This window comes from Macrosteles quadrilineatus, unplaced genomic scaffold, assembly GCF_028750875.1.
Source record: "Macrosteles quadrilineatus isolate MER2022 unplaced genomic scaffold, UCM_ALF_1.0 Scaffold_5__1_contigs__length_97177068, whole genome shotgun sequence".
Classification (NCBI taxonomy): Eukaryota; Metazoa; Arthropoda; class Insecta; order Hemiptera; family Cicadellidae; genus Macrosteles; species Macrosteles quadrilineatus.
In genome coordinates this window covers 49,698,980-49,720,649 of record NW_026542598.1, presented here as the reverse complement: position 1 = coordinate 49,720,649, position 21,670 = coordinate 49,698,980, and the positions used below count along the sequence as shown (strand labels likewise).

At 34.7% G+C, this 21,670-nt stretch overlaps 1 protein-coding gene across 1 annotated transcript in view; it reads right to left on the bottom strand.

Moving 5' to 3' along the window:
* The window catches only part of LOC128996049 (synaptic vesicle membrane protein VAT-1 homolog), a 28,795-nt gene extending 22,489 nt beyond the window's left edge, over positions 1-6,306 (bottom strand). The window contains exons 1-3 of the mRNA XM_054421184.1: positions 6,112-6,306; positions 3,414-3,515; positions 244-435 (exon numbers count right to left, since the gene is read on the bottom strand). Coding sequence (XP_054277159.1) covers positions 244-435; positions 3,414-3,515 — 294 coding nt within the window. The 5' untranslated portion in view covers positions 6,112-6,306. The remainder of the gene's footprint in view (positions 1-243; positions 436-3,413; positions 3,516-6,111) is intronic.
* Between the last annotated feature and the right edge of the window lie 15,364 nt (positions 6,307-21,670).

The following is a 21,670-nucleotide window of genomic DNA, read 5'->3' as shown; positions in this document are numbered from 1 at the left end:
CTCACAAGTATGTACTTAATTATTGATAAAGATATTTGGTTTTTGATACAGTGACCGAACCTCTTCAGATAAACTTATTTTCACTCTTAGGACACATTAGTGTCAGTCAAAAAGCCCCTCAGTCTCGTTATACGATGCAGTTATCTTCCTAAGACTAAGACATTAATTCTGATCATAGATGTATAGGCCCTACTTAGATACATAGTTATGTAAATTACTCAGTCTACTTAGCCTTGGACTTACATCTATGTGATTGACGCAAGTTCCAATCTCTAAAACTTTTCCGGCACACTCGAGCCCCATCACATACGGGACTGCAGTCTGCAAAAGCCTTCCTTGGACGTGATAAACATCAGCAAAGTTGACACCACAGAAACTCACAGCTACTCTCACTTGTAACGGACCACATCTTGAAGGCAGCGGCCACTCCATTACCTAAACATTATACAAATCATTAGAGAAACAGTTAGGCTTTTAGTTATTATCTGCAACACATTGAAAAGCTTGAGAGCTTTTTTACAGGTCATATACTTTTTGCACAAAACAAACCATTCTACCCAGCTGTATAACAAGACACAGTTCATTTAATTGGGTTAGTATGTGCCAAATTATTTATTTATTTCATACAACAAAAACATAATAAACCAAATACATTTCATACAAAGCTTGAAAAGCCTCAGTAGGCTTGTCCGCAGCCATAGATAGAGTCCAGTTCAAATTCCATTCACAAAAATTCCAGTCAGTTTCTTATCTGGTACAAGCTATTCTCCCAATCTGTTGTATTAAGTAGAAAAGTTTTCACATTTCATTACCATTTCTTTCATTGTTTTAACAATACTGTTCAATGAAATGGCGACCATACAAAGTAGGTATTTTACGCCAAGTATGAATGGAGATGAGTGTAGGATGAGTGAGGATCTTGTAGTCTTGTTAGTAGTCCAGTAAATAGAGACAAAAATAGGGGGGTTAACTTACAAACGGTCCGGTAAGTCTAAATTTTTTATATGTTGTCTAGGATGGTAAGTAGGTGTTAAAACCGCAAAATGCACAATTCTACCCCCTCCGCGCCCGCCGCCATATTGAAAAATCTAAAAAATCGGTACTTTCTAGAGATTTTCGCCTACATCTCCGTTTTGGTGCGTTTTAGCGAATAATATGTAACTGCAATGTTGTAGACAATTAAATTTCCTATAAGATAAGTATAACAATTTGGTTCTAAGACTTATGGATACGAAAATATTTAAATTATTTTACAATAAAACGTAAATCTTTTTTTTTATTTGGCCAAATCTCTTTCTTTAGATCGCTGTAATTCTAGTAATGAAATATTCTAGGATAACAAGTATCCCAATCACATGTATAATTAATTACCTACAAAATGCTTCTATTCTTTAGGCCAACCGTTTGACGTGGGGCTGAAAAACAAACAAAACAATAAAAGAAACAAATAACAAATAAAAGAATGGGTCTATTTTTCGCTTTTGGGACCTAAAAATTTACAAATTAACTTTCAGTTTTCGGTTTAATTTTCAGTTAATTAAACCATACTTACTGTACTTATTACATGTAACAGTGCAATGCCTCAAAAAGCCAGCGAGAGGAAAACATCCAGAGGCAATCTACTCCGCTTCCTCCTACAAGTACAACTCCAAAGGCTGTATCTTGCTTCTGCACGCAATTTCGGGCTGTGACACCACTTCAAACATTTTTGTTTTTGGAAAGAATAAATTCTGTGAAATTTTTACAAAAGACCATCATTGCTGGAGCAGTCTGCGATATTTCAGGACCCTGCTGCCAGTCCCCAAGAAATTTCAGCAGCAGGAGAGAAAATCGTGATATCTTTGTATGGTGACAGTGGAGAACAGTCGTTTAACTCTCTTCGCTATAAAAAATGAAGACCAGTGCCACTAAACTCAACCTGGCTAAACTACCTCCAACTACTGACGCAGCACATTTCCACTTCCTGAGAACATATCATCAGGCCATGCAGTGGATGGGGATTTCCAAGGACCCTATCGAGTGGGACTGGTGTAGAAAAGATGGAAGACTGGAACCCATCAGACGCTGCTCCCCCAAACCTCCAAAAACACCATCTCATGCAGATGCACAACAGGCTTTATGGGGGCGTATGGCTGTAGAAAGGCAGGCCTTGTTCCGCCCTTTGCAAAGTTTGTGGTAGCCAAGAATGTCACAACAGGAATGAAGCCACCTTCAACGAGGAAGACGACGCCGATCTAGTAACTCATATACTTGAGGAGGACAATGAAGACTCAGTCTTATTTCACTCATCCCCTACTAAACGAGCAAAGCTCCAGTAATATATGTTCTAATATGTTAGTTATTTAGTTGATTTTAACTCTATTAGCAATTAGTTTACTTATTTATCAAACGTTTGTTATTACAGTATTTGATCTTATTTTGTTTAAAGAAATGAATCTTTAAAAATTTACTTGCTGTGTTGGTGGGTTGTTTTAAATTTAACACTTCCTCTCACCAGTGTATATTTGTAAGGGAGGAATATAGTACCTGCATCATGAGCAATGCACTGTTACATGTAGTAAGTACAGTAAGTATGGTTTCATTAACTGAAAATTAAACCGAAAACTGAAACTTCAAGTGAAGAATCATACAGGGTGGCTGAAAAGTAACTTACACTCCCTTCCTTTAACTTTTTAACCATTTCAGATATTTGAAATCGGTTTGCAGCAACCTTCATAGTATAGATATGAGATGCTACAATAACGATGGTTAGTTTTGAAAATATTGCCCTTAGGGGTAATGGTCTGATTTTTATCAAGACCTGTAAAATGATACCAAAGTCGACTATAGCCTGAAAGTTCTCATTTTAAAAGTATTAGCTAACCCCTACCATCACCCCTAAGAGAAAAAATTTCAAAATAAACCATCATTAGCCTATTAATTGTAGCCCCTCATATTTAAGAAGGTTGCCTCAAACCGATTTCAAATATATCTCAAATGGTTAAAAAGTTAAAGGGAGATGCAAGTTACTTTTCAGCCACTCTGTATACATAATTATTTTTTCCAAAATAAATGGATGATGTGTAACTATTTTATACAACAGATAAAACTAAATTTTACTCTTCCAAGGTTTCACTGATGAAAAGCACTGGCACAACAGCTAGTCCTTAACTAAAAAAAAAAAATGCAAGAGACATTAACACTTAAAAAGAAATTCAACCAAAAACACAATAAATTATTGGCTACCATAAACACTGCTTAACACGTTGGGTGCTGATGACGGGAATTCCCGCAATTGCTTAACATTAAAATAAATGCAACTTTTATGTTCAAACATGTCGACAGCACAAATAGTGTTAAACAATAAACTCCCCCAAAGCCAATTAGAAGAAAACGCAATAAACTGTAAATACCAAATATGTTTAAAAACTTACCTTGATGTTATCAAAGGAGCCGTGCTCTGTCAACACGATGGAGCGAACTTTGACTTCGGTTCCCGAATCAGGCTCAGTGCTAGTCTTCCTCAATAGTTCCATCTGGGGATGGAAAAAACAGATCAGTGAGTAATTTGAGTAGCATGTCACTGTGTAGTAAAGCTGATGTATTGTAATTAGTTTTTTCTTAACACCATTTCGTATGATGATTTACAAACATTTGAAACCATTTTTAACCGACTTCCCCACTACCAACAAAAGGAGGAGGTTCTCAATTTGTTTGTGGCAATGTTTTTTTTTCTATGTATGTTCACCAATTTCTCTGTGATTCTTTTATTGATCAGTGTGGTTCCACCACCAAAATAACTAGGGGAGTTTCTATTTGGTACCATATGCAGCATTATGTTTAAATGTAATATTTGTTTTGTTAGAAATGCTGAAAACCTCAAATATTCAATATTTGTTTTTGATTATATTTGTGCAGAGAAGTCAATAAATAATAATAATAATATTCCCTACAGCTGTTAGTTGAAACCATTTAAATGAAGCTACAGACAGTTCTTCATTAAACAGTTGCTTAATATTGATTAATAGACTATTTCTTGCCATGGAGCCTGAATAAATTACTTCGCAAAAAGACATTATAGTTTTAGTCACTATAAGAAAGGTATTCAACGTTTGACCTAATTAGTGAATAATTCAGTTTTGAGTATTGAATTTTCTGACTTAAAAATTTCAGTCTCCTAGGTAAATGGGAAGTAGGAGAATTAGTGATGAGTGAGCTAATCAGTCAGTGAGGGCTTTGCATTTTATAGGTATAGATAATCCTGGCTAAGAAACAGATAATCTTAGTCAGCAAAAAGGCTGTCATCTCATTCATTCAAAACTTATTGTTCAATTATCTTTGTTTTAAAACACACACTCTGGTGTGTCAGCATTGGCAAAATCTAATCATACTGTATCTAATCTTGTGCTCACCTATTAGGTTAATCAGCAGGTAGGATTGATCATGAGAAAAGTCAGTGACTAGGTGGTTTAAAACTGGGTCTTTAGTCATTAACAAAGATATCATCATACCTATTCAATACTCACAGTTCTCTCAACTTCGCATTAAATTCGTCCCCCTAGTTTGTTGGTGTTGTACTGTACAATTCTAATCTAATCTAACAAATTATTGTATTATGAGTGCAACCCTGCTACCGTATTTCATAAACAAAATAACATACCGTAGTCAACAACAAATAATCATCACTATTTCAGAATAAACAATGACATTTGCTGTTGACGAGCACTCCAGAATAATATCATGTTTTACAATGTTAATGGTTCTATGTTAATAATTTATTTTTTATAAATATTAATCTGCATACATTAGGCACCAGTAGGGCCTACCTAAATTACACTTGTAAAACCTTTCCTTTTCAAAATATAGCAAATAATTATCATTGGATTTACATTTTTTATGCTTGAAAAATATCTAGCCTAAGCTGCTTGTCTGAGTAAGCCTTCTTACACACCAGTGGGGTGCGGGTCCAGTTTGTATTGCTGTTTAGACTAACTTATCATATGATGGGAGCTTTCACACTAGTATAGTTTTGCCCGGACAAACCTAAAGCTCTGTCTGGACAAACCTCAACTTCTAATACACGCCCGGATCAGATGGTTAGTTTATTAAACATTTACTCTTATGTAACTTACCGTAACCTGCGATTTCACACTATGCATTCCGGGCTGGTTTTGCCTAGAATCAGTAGTTTTGTCAGTGGCTAAATGCAGTAGGTTCTCCAATTAATTTTTTGTTTGTTTGTATTAAACGCATATTGATCGGACAGGTTCGGGTATGCACCACACTCATGTGAAAGAAGGCTAAGGTGTCCAAACCAGGTGAACCTAACCTGAACTATTAAACTTATTAAGTTACTGCATTGAGTGTTATACAGTCACTAGTGTTATATAGTCTATGGTTACTGCCCAACAATTTACTAGGTCTAGAATGTTGTTGAATAGGCCTAAACCTTGACCTACATATTTTTTACTTTAGCTTTTATATTTATTTACCGAATGTACATAGCCTACTGTATTAGAACCCATAGCATTTTTTTAAATCTTGGAGGAAGAACTGTCTAGACCCATTTTAAACACCTTACAGTTAACTTGCGTTCTTGCAGAAGAAAACAAGCTGTTGGCGGCCCTGATGTCTGGCAGCCCAAAGCCCCTAAAGGTAAATTCTGTTGGATTTTTTTCAAAATAACAAGTGTTTCATAGGCCTAGGTAAAATTTAACTGTCACACTTTTTTATTAAATGCGCTTTAAAGTTTTTTTTTTCTCTTAATTTTTCTCTTTTCACAAAAAGTAAAAAAAAGGTCTCAAATAAATTTTGGGTGCAGTTTTATCTTAACTGGGCTACCCAGCCTACCCTACTATCGAATGAAAATATCCATTAAGTAAGCGAGTAACTTACATTGATTATCTTACTTAATGTAATTGACTTAAGTTTGGTTAACTTAGTGTTAATTTGATATAGCCTAGCCTATGTGTTTTTTCGGCTGCACTTTAGTTTACTGTACCCGGCACTTAGACTTCTGCCTAGGGCCTAGGCCTGGTAAGCTATTAGTAGGCTAAAATATAAGACAAACCTTGTTATTTTAAACAACATATTACAGCCTAAGTATATTAAAGAGCCAAATAAAGAGGTTACCTTTTTGTTATAGCCTTCGTAATCTGATATTAGGTCAGGTAAGCCTATGAATAATTTGAAATACGAAAATGAAGAGCGAGCCTTTTTCTGCAAACTCAACTTGTAGTGCGATTCTCAACTTTCTATTCAATATAATCCAACGGTGGACCCAAAACCATGAAAACGAAACGAAAACTTTAGATTGGAATCTTCCACTCAACGGTTTAGGCATTTGCCACCTTTGCTTTAATTTATGGAAGCTGCTTAGAAAAGCTAAAGAATAGAAAAGCTGGCTCGGCTCGGTTTGTTTTGACTTTTAAATTCAGGTACAGGTTTGTCTGTACTCTGTTGTCTGCTGTTCTCGCTTCTTCTTGTTTTCACAATGTCTTTTAAAGTCAGAATCTTTATCAGTTAATGCTACCATGTAGCTCTAACTCCATCCAGTCATTGAATATAGAAATTGTCTTAATATGTTCAGTAATATGTATTATGTATAAATTTTCTAAGAAGGTTGTGTTGGAAGTGTGGAGACACTGAATGCACATCGACGTCAACGTTTTATTTTATATGCTGTATCTTATTTCATCCTATCACTCTTTCCATATATAAATTCCAAAAAGTAACCATGAACTTTTGAGAAAAGTACAAGTCACATCCCCATAAACCATATACTTAAAATGTTCGTCATGTCATGATGAGAAACCTTGCGCAAAACTATACATTATTTTATAAATTGCCATTTAAGGTCGTAATAACTTTGTAAAGGGAACTTTCCGTATACCGGTACCTAATGTTAAAAATACCTCAAACTGTACTTATAGTTATTCTTTCAATTTATTACCTTATTAAAATCAGGTGTGATTATTTGTTGTATTACTGTATTCTGTTTTGTTTATTTCAGCTTAACTTAACTTCTATCTTTTGACTATCAATACAAACGGGGTGAAACCCGACCCGACGTCATTCCGCCCGTGGGTAACAGCTAGTTGGGTTTAACAGATAAAATAATATCATGACCAGACACATTTAATCATTTAGGCTACAAAAATAGTTTTATTACAAACCATAAACATATAATCACTTAAATTATATCAACTGTGTAATGTGTTTAATTAATTACTTGCAGATCATGACATTTAGATTATTTGCAGTACCGTGACTTGAGTGAGTAATAACATTTCGTTTTAATACTAAAGCACTTACACATAGATAACTGTACACTTATATAAACTGAAAGCTCATATTTTTTGGAAGTTTTGAATTTATAATGGGAAGTAATAATGAAATGCTACGGAATAGTCTAAAAGGCTACCTGTAGGCTACTGGGAGGGAGTAGATGCCATACCCCCACGCCTCGCAGATCAAACTATGGATGTTTCAAGCGAGCCCATTTGCCCATTTCTACCTGCCTACCTGCCAGATTTCTGGATCAGTTTGGATGTTAAAGAACTACCCTCCGACCGCGGATCAGTTTGGACACACGTCGTGCACATTAATGACACGTCAAACGGTTTCCAATCGTGAATATCCAAAATCCACTGACGTGGCGACGAGGTATGAAGAATTGCAGTGCGTTAATGTTCTTCTAAACGCCGAACAGCGATTCGTCGACACTCCTGCTCAAGATGATCGGTCTGTTGTTCATATTATTCTCTCCTTTTATTCTTCGATGTGTGACTTGGGCCGATGTTTTGAGGCATTTGGTGAGATGTATGAGCTGTTTGGAACTGGCTAGGTTGTAGACGAGGAGGTGAAATTTGTTTCCTGAGGATCGATTGTAGCTTCTCTCCCTTTCGGATGATTTATATTCGCTTCGGATTCGGAGGTCTTCCGCGTTTCATTCTTAATCTTGTAAATCAACCAATAAACCATTTAACAGTAATATGTATGTAAACCAAACTGAATATAACCAATAAACCAAAGATTACACATTCTTTGATATAACTATTCTTATAAAAATTTGTCAAACTAACCAATGCTTAATTTTTGTAATCTGTGCTCTGTGGTTTCTATTAAAATATTGATACCTTAATATTTTTTATATAATATTTTTTCTTAATTTTTTATATAGGCTATGTCTATAATATATATAGATTTATATATTATACTAGCTGTGCAGTTGGATTTTTTTAGCTAGAAGCAGTTAAGGTGTGGTGGAATATCTTTGAACATGAACCTATTAGTATGAAATGTTCGTATGAAATGTTAGTTCACAGATAGTCTTGTTTGTTTTGATTTAACCTCAAAATTTGACACATATGAACACATGATCGCACTACAGCAAAATAGGTTCATCTTCAAAGATATTCCACCACACCTTAACTGCTTCTAGCTAAAAAAATCCAACTGTACCCGTTCTACGTACGGGTTGAATAACATATACAGTAGGTACAAACATAGATAAAACATACTGTTACGTCAAGTATAAATTTAAGCATTTAACTATAAATTTAAGCATTTAATTATAAATTTAAGCATTTAATTAGCACTAATAATAAAAAAAGAGTTATAACTAACACAATAGTAAGTAGATGGTGTTTTAAAAAGAAATACTAAATGTAAATAATGACAGTTAAACTATTAAACATAAGGATGATAATATAATTTTTTTCACAAAGATTACAATAAAACATTTAAATGAGAAGTGGTTTAAGATATGGTAAGTATTTGGAAGATCTTCCCCTTCACACCAAAGGTGCACCCAAGGCTTCTTTCATTGACAAAGAGGATGTGTGTGGTTATTCTGAGTGCCTCCTCATACACTACGTTTGCAGTTTGGCCGCCCGGAGCATGAATGAAAAGGCTTTTGCTGGATCTCACTCTGGAACACGCAACTTACAACTGCCCGTGAGAGAAACATGCTGATCCGCTCAGTTCCACCCCGGCTGTGGACAACGTCTGGTCTTGTGATTTATTAATTGTCATGGTGAAGCAAACTATGACGGGGAAACTGTAGTCGCTTGAACTCAAACGGGTAGTTGCTAGGAATTGATGGAATTATTGGGATAAATACCAATTCCCCAGCACCACAACCCATGAGAATCTTGACTGCTTCAATGATCGGTTGCTGATACTTAGTCGAGAAACTCTGCCGGGTAGTTTAATTGTCTTCTCTCAGGACGGTGTTCACTGATTTTGCACGTACGTTCTTTAACGTGGAAGAGAGCCATCACCTAAATGTTGCTCGTTTTAGGTGTCAGAATTGCACAATCACAGAGCCAGGTACTATCCATATTAAGTAGTTCATGAACTTCTGGAAAGACACTGGTTATCAGCTTTTCTTGTGATCTGACAACGACAACACCAACACCAAGTGAAGGAGGTGCGGTTTATTACCCTTTTTATATTTTCTAATGTTCCGTCTCCATCCTTCATTAGAATCTCTAGGAATTCCTCAGCTCCACGTCGATCAATGCAAACAACAATCATATTTAATATGAGTGAGAGGCGTTCTATGGTTGGCCACAAAGTGGATAGCTTTAGAGATGCATGGATCTCGTCGGCCCTCCTATCCGCACCACAATAGGCAGAGTATCTCTAAAGTGACCAGAAAACATCACAGTTACTCCCCCATGGTGGTTGGGCTGTTTCTACTATCTTTAAATTTCCCGTCCAATGCTTCAATGGCGACTTTGTAAACCATGGTGCATTTGTCCCATATAATTAGGGAGAAATCTTGAAGCACTCAAGTCATTGGGGAGTTCCTTGAAATAGAGGATACTAGATGTATCTGTTGGAAATATCGTCTAAAATAACAAGTCGTCTTGTGGATCAAAAATTAAGTTAATTTAATAGTAAAACTGATAGAATGAAAAACTTAGATTTGTGTATACATCTTACTTCATCAAAATATAACAAACAACTAAACTCTGTTGCCAAGGAAACATCATATGTTCTTTTCTAACATAACTATTATGGACATTATAATATGAATAAATTACATCTTTAACACACCCCCGTAATGTCCATAATACATTTTAGAAAAATAAGTTTTAGTTAAGAGGTCACCATCCCAATGAAAGTTTTCATTTTAACATGTTTCAATGATGATAAGCCCTTTGTTAAAATATCAGCGGTTTGTTCTTCTGTTGGAATGTGTCTGACAGTGATCTGTTTCCCAGAGACCAACTGTCGAACATAATGGTATCTCGTCTCAATATGTTTAGAGCGATCGTGGAACATTGGATTGTTCATAAGTTTAATCACACTTTGATTGTCCACATGTAGTATAGGAATAGACTTTTCTTCAATTGCGCCAATCTCTTTCACAAGACGAAGGGATTTACAGGTCTCGCTAGCGGCAACATATTCTGCTTCCATTGAAGATGGGGAAACACACCGTTGAAGCTTACTCTTCCAAATAGTCTCATCAAGATTGCCATTCAAAAATGCTGTTTTAACATCAAACTGTTTGATAGCAAGATTGTACTGAACTGAATAGCCTAACATAGTTCGCATCGTCTTAAACAGGCTGAAAGTGTCACCATAATCAATACCAGGACGCTGAGTAAATCCTTTTGCGACCAAACGCGCCTTGTAACGAATGATCTTGTTCTCAGAATTTGTTTTCAGTGCAAATACCCAGCAATTATCGATGACTTTTCTTCCTTTTGGTTGATCAACCAAATCATAAGTTTTATTTTTTATTAATGAATTTATTTCTTCATCCATAGCGGATTTCCAATCGACGACATGCTCAGATCTAATTGCTTCATCATAATTTTCCGGTACTTCGTTTGTAAGTATTGCAGAAGCTAAAAGCTCATTTTTATCTCTGTCACTGACACACATGACAGAATCATCTCTATATCTCATAGGTATTTTTATTCCATCACGTTTTCTCAGGTTATAAGTCTCCTCTTGTAATATATCACCTGGAATAGCGTTATCATCACTAGGACACAACATGTCTTGATCATCAGTATCATTGGTTCCTGGATACACAATATCTTGCTCATCTTCATGGAATATATTGTCCTGATTACTGTCAACAAGCTGATTTCTGGTCTCATCATTTAGAATTGATTGCCTACTGTCAAGGGGATCATGCTCGATATCATTGCTACTCTCTTCAATGTTAAAGTAGTGTTTATCATCGTTATTGTTTATTTTCTTCAAAATAAAACATGATTCTTTTGGTGGAATGACCTTAACAACCATATTATACAATTGATTAGCTGTATTAAATATAGCCAAAGCAATGATTGTTCCATTTTGAGAAAACACCCATGACTTACCATTGTTTTTCACAGTCTGGTGAATGCCTTTTTCACCTGCTTTCCTCACAGAGAATAAGTTACAAGCAACATCAGGACAGTACCAAACATCATCGAAATACCTGTAAGTCCACTGTTTACCATCAAAAACCATAACGTCTATTTTTCCTGACCCCAAGGCCTGAATATGAACACCTTGGCGAGCACTGTCCATCTTTTTAGGAGTATCAAATGGTTTGTAAGTGGCGAACCAGTCCCTGCGGTTTGTCACATGGTGAGAAGCACCACTGTCAACAAGCCAGTTGTCACATTCACTGAAAAATGACTTATCAATTAGGCCTACCTCTAGATTTGATCGAGTCATCATTGCAGCATTTTGTATCTCACGGGTACATTCATTTGATTTATGTCCTTTTGTGTGACACTTAAAACAAATTACACCTGTTCGACAGTTTTTAGATAGATGACCATTTTTGCCACATGAAAAACATTTTATCGCTCCTAATTTTTGCAAGTCTCCCTTTTTGGCATTTTTGGCTCCCATATATTTTGGCTGTTTAGAACTTACTTTTATTTTGGAAACCATGGCTACTGCTACATCCATCTCGTCTCTGTCCTTTAGACGTAATTCAAAGTTGAGACATTTCTTCTGTAGAATGTCCCATGTCTTCACCTCCCTTGGTGAGTCGTACCAAGTCACATATATGTGATCATATTCCTTTGGTAGAGTTTGAAGGAGTCGAGCACACAAATCGTCTTCATTAATAGGCTTACCGTATATTGTTAATTGGTTTTGGATTTCGTCAAACTTTTCCAGATGACCATTCATTCCAAGGGTAGGTTCCCAAGAAATGTTATGGAACTTATTTCTCAATATGTCAATATTTTCAGTTGACTTGACATCATAAATGTGGACAAGTTTCTCCCACATCTCTTTTCCTGTAGAGCAATTGCTTACTCTAAGTAGAGGATTCGTCTCAAGGGATAAAACAATATATTTTCTGGCTTTTGCATCATTTTTTGACCAATTTACCAATTTTTCGTCATAATTTGGTGTACCTGCTGTTGGTTTTCCAAATTCTCCACTAACAATTCCATAAACTCCTTCACATTCTAAGATTACCTTCATGACTATTTTCCATGTTGTGAAATTCTCAGTCCCTCTTAATTTTTCAATCTGTTTTTCATTAATCATCATTCACTATTCTATTAACTTCTTCTCAATTAATTTAACCACTCTGTTCTGCTACCATGTTGGAAATATCGTCTAAAATAACAAGTCGTCTTGTGGATCAAAAATTAAGTTAATAATAGTAAAACTGATAGAATGAAAAACTTAGATTTGTGTATACATCTTACTTCATCAAAATATAACAAACAACTAAACTCTGTTGCCAAGGAAACATCATATGTTCTTTTCTAACATAACTATTATGGACATTATAATATGAATAAATTACATCTTTAACAGTATCAAATAGCATCAATATGAATTCATAAGTATTAAAATTACAATACCAACAAAATGTTTCACATTTCTCTTAAAAACATTAGTCATGACTCTTTTCTTATGGTTTTTTATAAATGTACATTCAATAGTATGGAACATAAATTAAAACTGTGACTACTTATAATTAATTTAACATAAACATAGCCCGAATGTTAAAGTACAACAACAGTTTCATCAATGTTTATAGTATACAAAAATAATCAGAAACAGCCGAAACTTGATTTCATAATATTATTAAATAACACGTCACCCGTTCTATATAGTCAATGGCATTATTTGAACTTGATTTAGCTTTAAATAGTTTTGTGCTAATTCTCTTCAAAATGTCAAATACCAAAGTATATATTTTTTTAGAAATAACCCAAACACCATTTACTGCCTTTACTCAGAATAGCAACTTCCTTAGGACGTAAATCGTGGGATAAAATGTAAAATTGTATATATAGTATGATTTTAAAACACGTAAAATATTATCACAGATTAAGATTTCCACAGTTTTGTGTGTTGATGTGAAATATTCCAGGAACAGCTGATATTATTTAATTTACAATAGATCATTTGACTTGTATGGTAAAAAAAAAATAAAACAAAATGAGTCGAATAGCACACAAAACTGGGTTTTTGAGTGTTCGTTATTTTCGCGTTTCAAGTAATTCAAAACCTTCTCATGCATGGAGAGAATACATCGAAACAGTATCATCATAGTCGTTTTTGTCATTTTCCCGGAGAAAAGAGTGTAAAATGCCATCTTGAGTGTTACAGACAGCCAGAAATTAAGGTAACACGCGTTTCGGCTTTCCTATCGTATGAAATGAAAAAAATTACCAAAACATTTATGATTCTACGCAATGTATTCGTTTTTAAATAACTCCTGTAATACTTTGCAATTGCTCGATTTCGAACAACATGTACACTAGTATCAGTATAAATAAACCTGTAACGTGGTTGTACAGAATATTTAATGCATATTTAATTTTTAAACCAGTTGTGTGGAGTTGGGATGAGTTAATGGGCTTTGACAGTTCTGCTTGTTTACATTTGGGTGGCATAGCAAAATGGAAACACTGTGAGTGTTCATCAGGCAGGCATGGAGACCAATCAATATTTACTTTTAAAATCCGTACCTCAGAACTTTTAAAGCCAAAGGGGCAAACCGGTTTGCTTCGAAGTGTGAATCTATTACCATCCTTGGTATAGTAGGTATATTTTTGTAAAATTTAAGCCCAGTCAGTTCAGTAGTTTTTACATACAGTATTTAGTAACACACATACAAACAGACGCCATTAGATTTTTATATAATAGTATAGACCTAGCACTTTAGGACTTGAAATTGTAAATTTTGAACATGTAAAACAAAACGGCCTCCATATTGAATTTTACTCTAATAATTGCCATAGTTTATTAAAAAACTAATTTTCACAAATTTACTTTTGCCGATTAACATTATAAGCTCTTAGAGGACCTTGTTTGGGGCAACATAATTAATTCAGCTCCTTTTTAGCGAATTTCCCATATAGGGAATAAGCTATTACCGTAGGTCTCATGGTAAGACCTAGACCCGGGACCGATTTACTTTTTCGTTTTGAGGTCCCCAGAGGCCAAAAACACCATCCGTTCAAATTCATATATATATATATATATATATATATATATATATACTAGCTGACCCGGCGAACTTCGCATCGCCTAAGTTATAGGTTTCCCCTAAGAGAGACCGATGGAAAGAAAGTACCATTACGTTTAATTTTCAAGATGATCTCGTTCGCATCGCTCAATCACGTCCTGGTTGAAGTTCGTTCGCTACGCTCACTCACCTTTGGGTTGGAGCTCGTTCGCTATGCTCACTCACCTTTAGGTTGGAGCTCGTTCGCTGCGCTCACTTGCCTTCAGGTTGTAAAAGAAATAATAGTGCTGCACCCTGTTGGTAATCCTTGTAACTTTAATGCTATTGAACATCATAGAACAGAACCAACTTGTTTAATTGAAACAGCTGTTAAGATTCATTAATTCCATTTCTCATAAGGTTAACATGGGAAACTCCAGAGCCACTGGGGTGGAGCCCTTTTAAGAATTTCGAAACGGGAAATAGTTTACGTCCGATTCGCATACCTACAGAATTTACACACCAAATTTCATAACGATCGGTGAAGTCGGTCCGGAGGAGTTTGCAGACAAACACTGTGACACGAGAATTTTATATATTAGATATATATATATATTTATATATGTGTCCGTTAGCGCGATAACTCGAGCAAAATTGATCCGATTTTGATGAAATTTGGTACAAACGTGTAAACCTACATTTATTCGAACGAGTTCGCGAACCAGCATAATCGGACCATGGGATCAGGGGTTTATGGGGGGTTTTATGGGGTAAAAATGGGGTTTTATCATTTTTGACCCTAAAAACTTTAAATTTCTAAATTTCTCTCTAGACCATTTTGAAGAGCTTAAAAAACAAATAATTTAGTATATTGAAGTTTTTTTGAACGTTCATTGACTACGGAGAAAATTAAAAAATTGTAAATTTAAAATTCCCATGTTATTCTAATGGAGAATAAATAAACTGTTCTAATTTGCTTGTTTATGGATATATCTTAATCAAATTTGGCAATTTGGCTTATTTCATACTAAGCTATCAATATTTCAATTGAAAAAACACACCTCAACATCTTCCCCGTAGCAGCAAACCTAACTACTCACTAAAATTAATGTTATTTAAATAGGAAATAAATCTGAAAATTTATAGGGAATATTTTAGTAGAAATCAAGCCGGGTAAATGGGAATTCGCTTAGTATGCAGGTTTGCTGCGACGGGGGTATTTTTTTAAATAGAATGTATGTTTTAGAGGTTTTGTACAGTTTGAAAGGAGGAAGGAAGCGAAGTAATGTGAGAGCAGGTATTTTGTCACAAAAAGTAGGTCTAATAATTATTAGTGTGAACTAGTTGATTAAAAAATATTAAGTAGGTTGAGTGGGTTTTTGTTTGTTTTATAAAATCATGGATTATAGATTAACTACAGGTATGACCCTACCATCCTACTACTATCATAGACTAACCGGAGTATGTTTTATCTATGCTACTATGGTTAAAGTTACAGAACTAGTAAATCAGTAAATGGTCAATAATTCAACTGGGGGACATAAAATTTGACGTTCTCCAATCATCTTATTTCAGCCAGTTTTCGAATTTCCATTTAATCTTGAGACCATTAGTTTATTCAACACAGTTGTACACTCTTCTTGTTTATACACACAGTTGTGCAGTTTATACACTTTTATACTAATCTTTGAGATATTGCGAAAATATTGAATCGATTAAATGGGTTACATTGAGGCTATCAAGTATTCTCAATTTTTCCTTGACTCACCATACTCACACAATACATTCACTACATTATTATCCCTATATTTTCAAGTTTCAAAATCGCCACGCAGCGCTATGAGATGGGAGATCCGATCGGCGAGCTTACCTACATAAAGTTGTGAGAGCCCAGTCGTGAGATGCGCGGTCTGGGATTAAGCGATCGCAGGTACTAGATAACAGGATATCAATAAGGTCGGGGTGGGCGGGGCCCATTAGATGGGCGGCGCCACCCACTGCCAGCGTAGTGTAATTAACTGAGAGCCGCCGCTCTAAATCATCAAATGACAAACTTGCACTCTATCGAGATCTGAACTGTTGGTCCGAGAGCCGTACCAGCAACACGTGGTAGCTCTCGGGAATTTGAAACTCTGTGCCAAATGTTGTATCAGCTGTTTATAAATATATTATATGTTATTCGCAACCATATGTCATAGTGAACACAAAATGCACAAACAGAAGTTTTAAAATAAACAATTTCGAAGGAAGTACTGTAATGTGAAAATGAAAAAAAAGAATGAAGGGACAAAATTTGACGTTTCATCTTAACCTAGCACAAAACGGAAGCCATTTCAAGTTTTCATAAAATTATTATATTTTTACAGACATTGTGAGAAAACAAAATCAAATCAAATCCCAAACTACACAAACTAACAATTAAAACACGTAACATGTAAATATGTATTATGCAGCGAGTGCTATTACATCTGGGATATAAATTTTACCTTAATCCAATAGAGATTACATGCCTTTTAGTTGACCAAGGGACCCTGATGGGTCGTATGTGTAGCTGTCCAAAGTTCGCAACTCAACTCAAGTCGTATGTCTACAATAGCTCAGCCGAGTGGTTGTAATGCTCAACAATCAACATACCGCCGTGTCAGTTCAGTATAATTTGAGGGTCGAGCTTTTACTAAAGCTTACCTAGGCTACGTAAAAAATCTAATCATGCCATCATCACTGTAAACAATATACAATCACTTAGCATCCATAATCAGCTTAAGTACCCACCTAGACGTGCATCGTTGTAATAAAATGCAATTAAGTGGTGGTTTTTTTGTAAAACTGTTCTTGATCTAGTACATCTATACTTATAAAAGGCAAAGCCCTCACTGACACACTCACTCACTCATCACTAATTCTCCCACTTCCCATTTACCCAGGAGGCTGAAATTCGGTACACCGATTCTTTGGGCATTTAATAGGAAAACTAAGTAGTTTTTATTCTGATCGGGCTTTCGGGCTCCGCCCCAGTGGCTCTGAAGTTTCCCATGTTAACCTTATGATTTTTCATATTTAAAAGGAATTAACACGTTCGCTACTGCAATAGTACGAAATTTTCCATTCACATGGACCAGCGACGCACATATGCGACGGCCGGTTTCCACCCATAGACTGCCGTCGCATATATGCGACGGCTAGTCACATTAAAATAGACTGCCGACGCATATTTGCGTCGGGGTTCTAATGTTATTAAAATGCTTATATCTTTGTAGTGGTCTATTTGAAGGCACTGAATTCCCTGCAGTGGTCTACAGAGATGTCTGACGCACAACTGCGTCGCTTGGTCTGTGGATATGATGATTGGTGACGTCATATAACAGTTGGAAAAACTGGCTTTTACTTTTCTGCATCACTGTATGTATGTATGCAGTACGTATGCTGCATTATCCTATGTAGCTTTTATATTTGTTCAGTTATAAACTGTTCTTGAATAATCTGTTTATTTTTTTACTTACTTTCACCTTAAAACACAAAAAAATGAACTGTCGCATATATGCGACGCTTAGTCTATTTCAAGAAAACTATGATAATTTTCACTATTGTCTTCGCTGTAGACCGGGCGTCGCAAATATGCGACATTACTAAAGGTTATAAAAAATACAAAAAACAAGAATAATTTATATACAAACACGATTGTAGCGTATTACAATGTAAATGATCACTGTTTTACAGGTTTTCGCCCGTGGTCTGTGTGTACTGTTATCCAAGTGACAGCCGGTCTGTATGTAAGATTCAAATGTATACCTCGGTCTGTGGCAATGATCGCGGCGTCGCATATATGCGACGCTCAGTAGCGAACGTGTTAAATAAATAGTAAATTCTTACCTTAGCAATCCTTATTATGGTTGTCCGATATTAATTTCGAACCCGTAGGTTCATCTTCAGTCGGTTTAGGTAGACCAAATGTTTATTCTAAAATCCACCCAATGGGTTTCGTAGAAATGTCACCGACTGAAGATGAACCTACGGGTTCGAAATTAATATCGGACAACCATAATAAGGATTGCTAAGGTAAGAATTTACTATTTATTTGATTACTAGCTGTTGTACCCGTGCTTTGCAACGGGAAGAGGACACAAAATATAAACATTTTAATCTTTACATCTGTTGCATATAATAGTTACACATTCCCCAACGCTTTTAGAAACAAACTTAAGCTTTTATGGCCTTAATAGAAACGTTTAAGTTATGACTTTTAAATCTGGTAAGTAGTGGATACCACCATTTATTCTCCCTTAATAATATATCTTTTTATTTATTATTGACATTTTATATTTCAATTTTAGGACTAAAAATTAATAGCAAATACAGTATATGTTTCATTGCATCTCTGATTCTACTCTACAAAAATATTAAAAAACATCTTAAACCAGTTTTTTTAATCAGTTCCATCGTCCATTGCCTTTATATTTTCACACTTACCATTAAGTAAACATAGTAACAGATATTATTTCATTAATTTTAGAAACAAAAGAACACTGCGTACTGCTTAGTTTTATGATATTTTCCTTAGTTTAATTTAATCAGTGGTGTGGCAAAACACAAATAATAAATGTATCAAATAAAGTTAATGTGAACTGAAAACTATGTTAAGATAAAATAAGAGTATTTTGTATTACCATTTTATAATTAAATATAGTTACACATATACAACAGATTTTAGAAAACAAAAATCAACGACGTACAATTTAGTTATTGATGATAGTCTTTAGTTAAATTAAAGCATAGATTTAGCAAAACACAATAACTTAATTTACCTAAATATACATATAAAAAACAATGTGATGTGCAAGTTATGTAAAGTTAATCTAACACGCATTTATTTAAAGTAGCCTCCAAATTCATATAAAACATCTATACATTGTAATTTTCATACTGTTTCCATGAAATCATATTAATAACATTATTTTATATAACTTAGACGCTTTAAAAAATCCAAAGCAGAGCCGGAGTCGATACAGCAACGGTTATAGAATCTTTTTTTCTATAATCATTGACATAGTTTTAGAATAAATAATCCATGATAAAAGGTTAGATTAAAATAAACCTACCTCATAGTTATGGAAAATATTATATTTAATTTCTTCTGTATCAGCTGTCTGAAATTGTGAAATATGCAGTTTAGCAGTTCTTCTTGTTTACATTTAAATGTCAAAGCAAATGTAAACAAACATTATTAGTGTTCTCATCGCAGCCATGGAGACCAATCAATATTTACTTTTAAAATCTTCACCTCACAACTTTTAAAGCCAAAGGGCAAAGCTTACGATCAGTATTGAAATGTGAATAGTCCTATAATGGTCCTTGGTATGCTAACTATATTTTTGTAAAATTTTACCCCAGTTTGTTCAGTAGTTTTTGCACCTATTAGTAACACACATACAGACAGACACCATTGGATTTTTATATAATAGTATAGATATAGATATAAGCAATCCAGAGGCTGAAATGATAGATAAAAGGAATTAATGAATCTTAACAGCTGTTTCAATTAAACAAGTTGGTTCTGTTCTATAATGTTCAATAGCATTAAGGTTACAAGGATTACCAACAGGGTGCAGCATTATTATTTTTTTTAAATTTATGACAACAGATAATTTGCAATCAAAAGGTGAGTGAGCGTAGCGAACGAACTTCAACCTGGAGGCGAGTTAGCGTATCGAACGAGCTAACCTGAAGGCAAGTGAGCGCAGCGAACGAGCTCCTAACCTAAAGGTGAGTGAGCGTAGCGAACGAACTTCAACCAGGACGTGATTGAGCCATGCGAACGAGCTCATCTTGAAAATTAAGAAGTTAAACGGGGCAAAGCCCGCGGGTACAACTAGTAGGTTATAGAAAAACGGTCTGACCTTAAAGTTAACGTTTAGCCATGGTATTGACATGTACCAATTTCTATTGCAGATTTAATTTGACGATTGAGTCAAATTGCGCAAAATGTTAATGCAAGAATGTAACTAAACATTCATCTTAGAATTTTTTATGAAAAGAAAGTAAGATTTCATTGAAGGCTATGCCAACTGAACATTATTATTGTGATAACAGATAAATGACTGAATAAGAATGATCTAATTAATTTATATTCGGAGGGTTTGTAAAATGCCCCCGATGCGACAAACCTTCAGACTAAGAGAATTTCGAATCGTCTGATTAAATTTTTACTTACATATTTCCATAACAAGTCATATTATTTTATTCCCCAATTTAAAAACATTACAATCAACGATTACTTAGGTTTGCTGGAAGGTAAAAGGTTTGCTTTTCGAGAAAGGTAAAACGTGTTTTTTACCAATTAATAGTATTGGATGAAATAAATACATTTTCAAATTTGATCAAAATCCATCCGTTAATCTTATTAAGAGTAGATATGTTTGTTTGCATGCTACTCTACATTCTTTGTTTAAACATTTTTTTTTAATAGTGCACTGGAATATATCTTAAAACTTTAAGGAAATATCTTAATGAAAAGCCAGTCAGGCATAGACATTCGCTTAGTCTGCAGGTTTGCTGTAGCGAGGGTATTATAACAATGTATTACATTTTTACATGTACAGTACAAACCTATATAAGAACTTGTTTCAAGGTTATAAAATACCCTTTTTTATTGAATTGCCTTCTCGCATTTATGCAACTATGCTTTAAACAACTGAAATTGTAACTTGTATAACATATACATTTTTAAGTAGGAGTTACCATAGTACAGAGGTAGTAGAGTAGAGAAATCTTCATGTGCACTAACATATTATTCATAATACAGTCGGTATTGCACGCACTTTTTAAAGTTTGCTATGTTATTATAACCTAAATTATCAACGTAATTAATATTTCGCATAATATTAAATTTAACATTACAATCAAATTCAAAATTATGATATTTTAGGGAGTTGGTACAAAGATTTACAATCGTTAAAGGCATGCTAGCATGATGATAGTTTTTTTAGTAAATCAATTTTTTTATTGTACATACTAGCTGTCCTTGGTCATTGGACTAAATAAATGGTCCTGACTAAACTGGTCTTAACAAATAAACAAAGCTACACATATCGTATCACTTCATCCTACACACACCCTTAATTCATATTCAGTTAAAAATAAATAAATAAATAAAAATGCCTTTATTTTCCAGCGTCTCTCAGTACAAAAAACTGTTTTTACAGAGTAACTCAGGTCAATATAACCATAGACTAACCAACACAAGTAGACTTAACA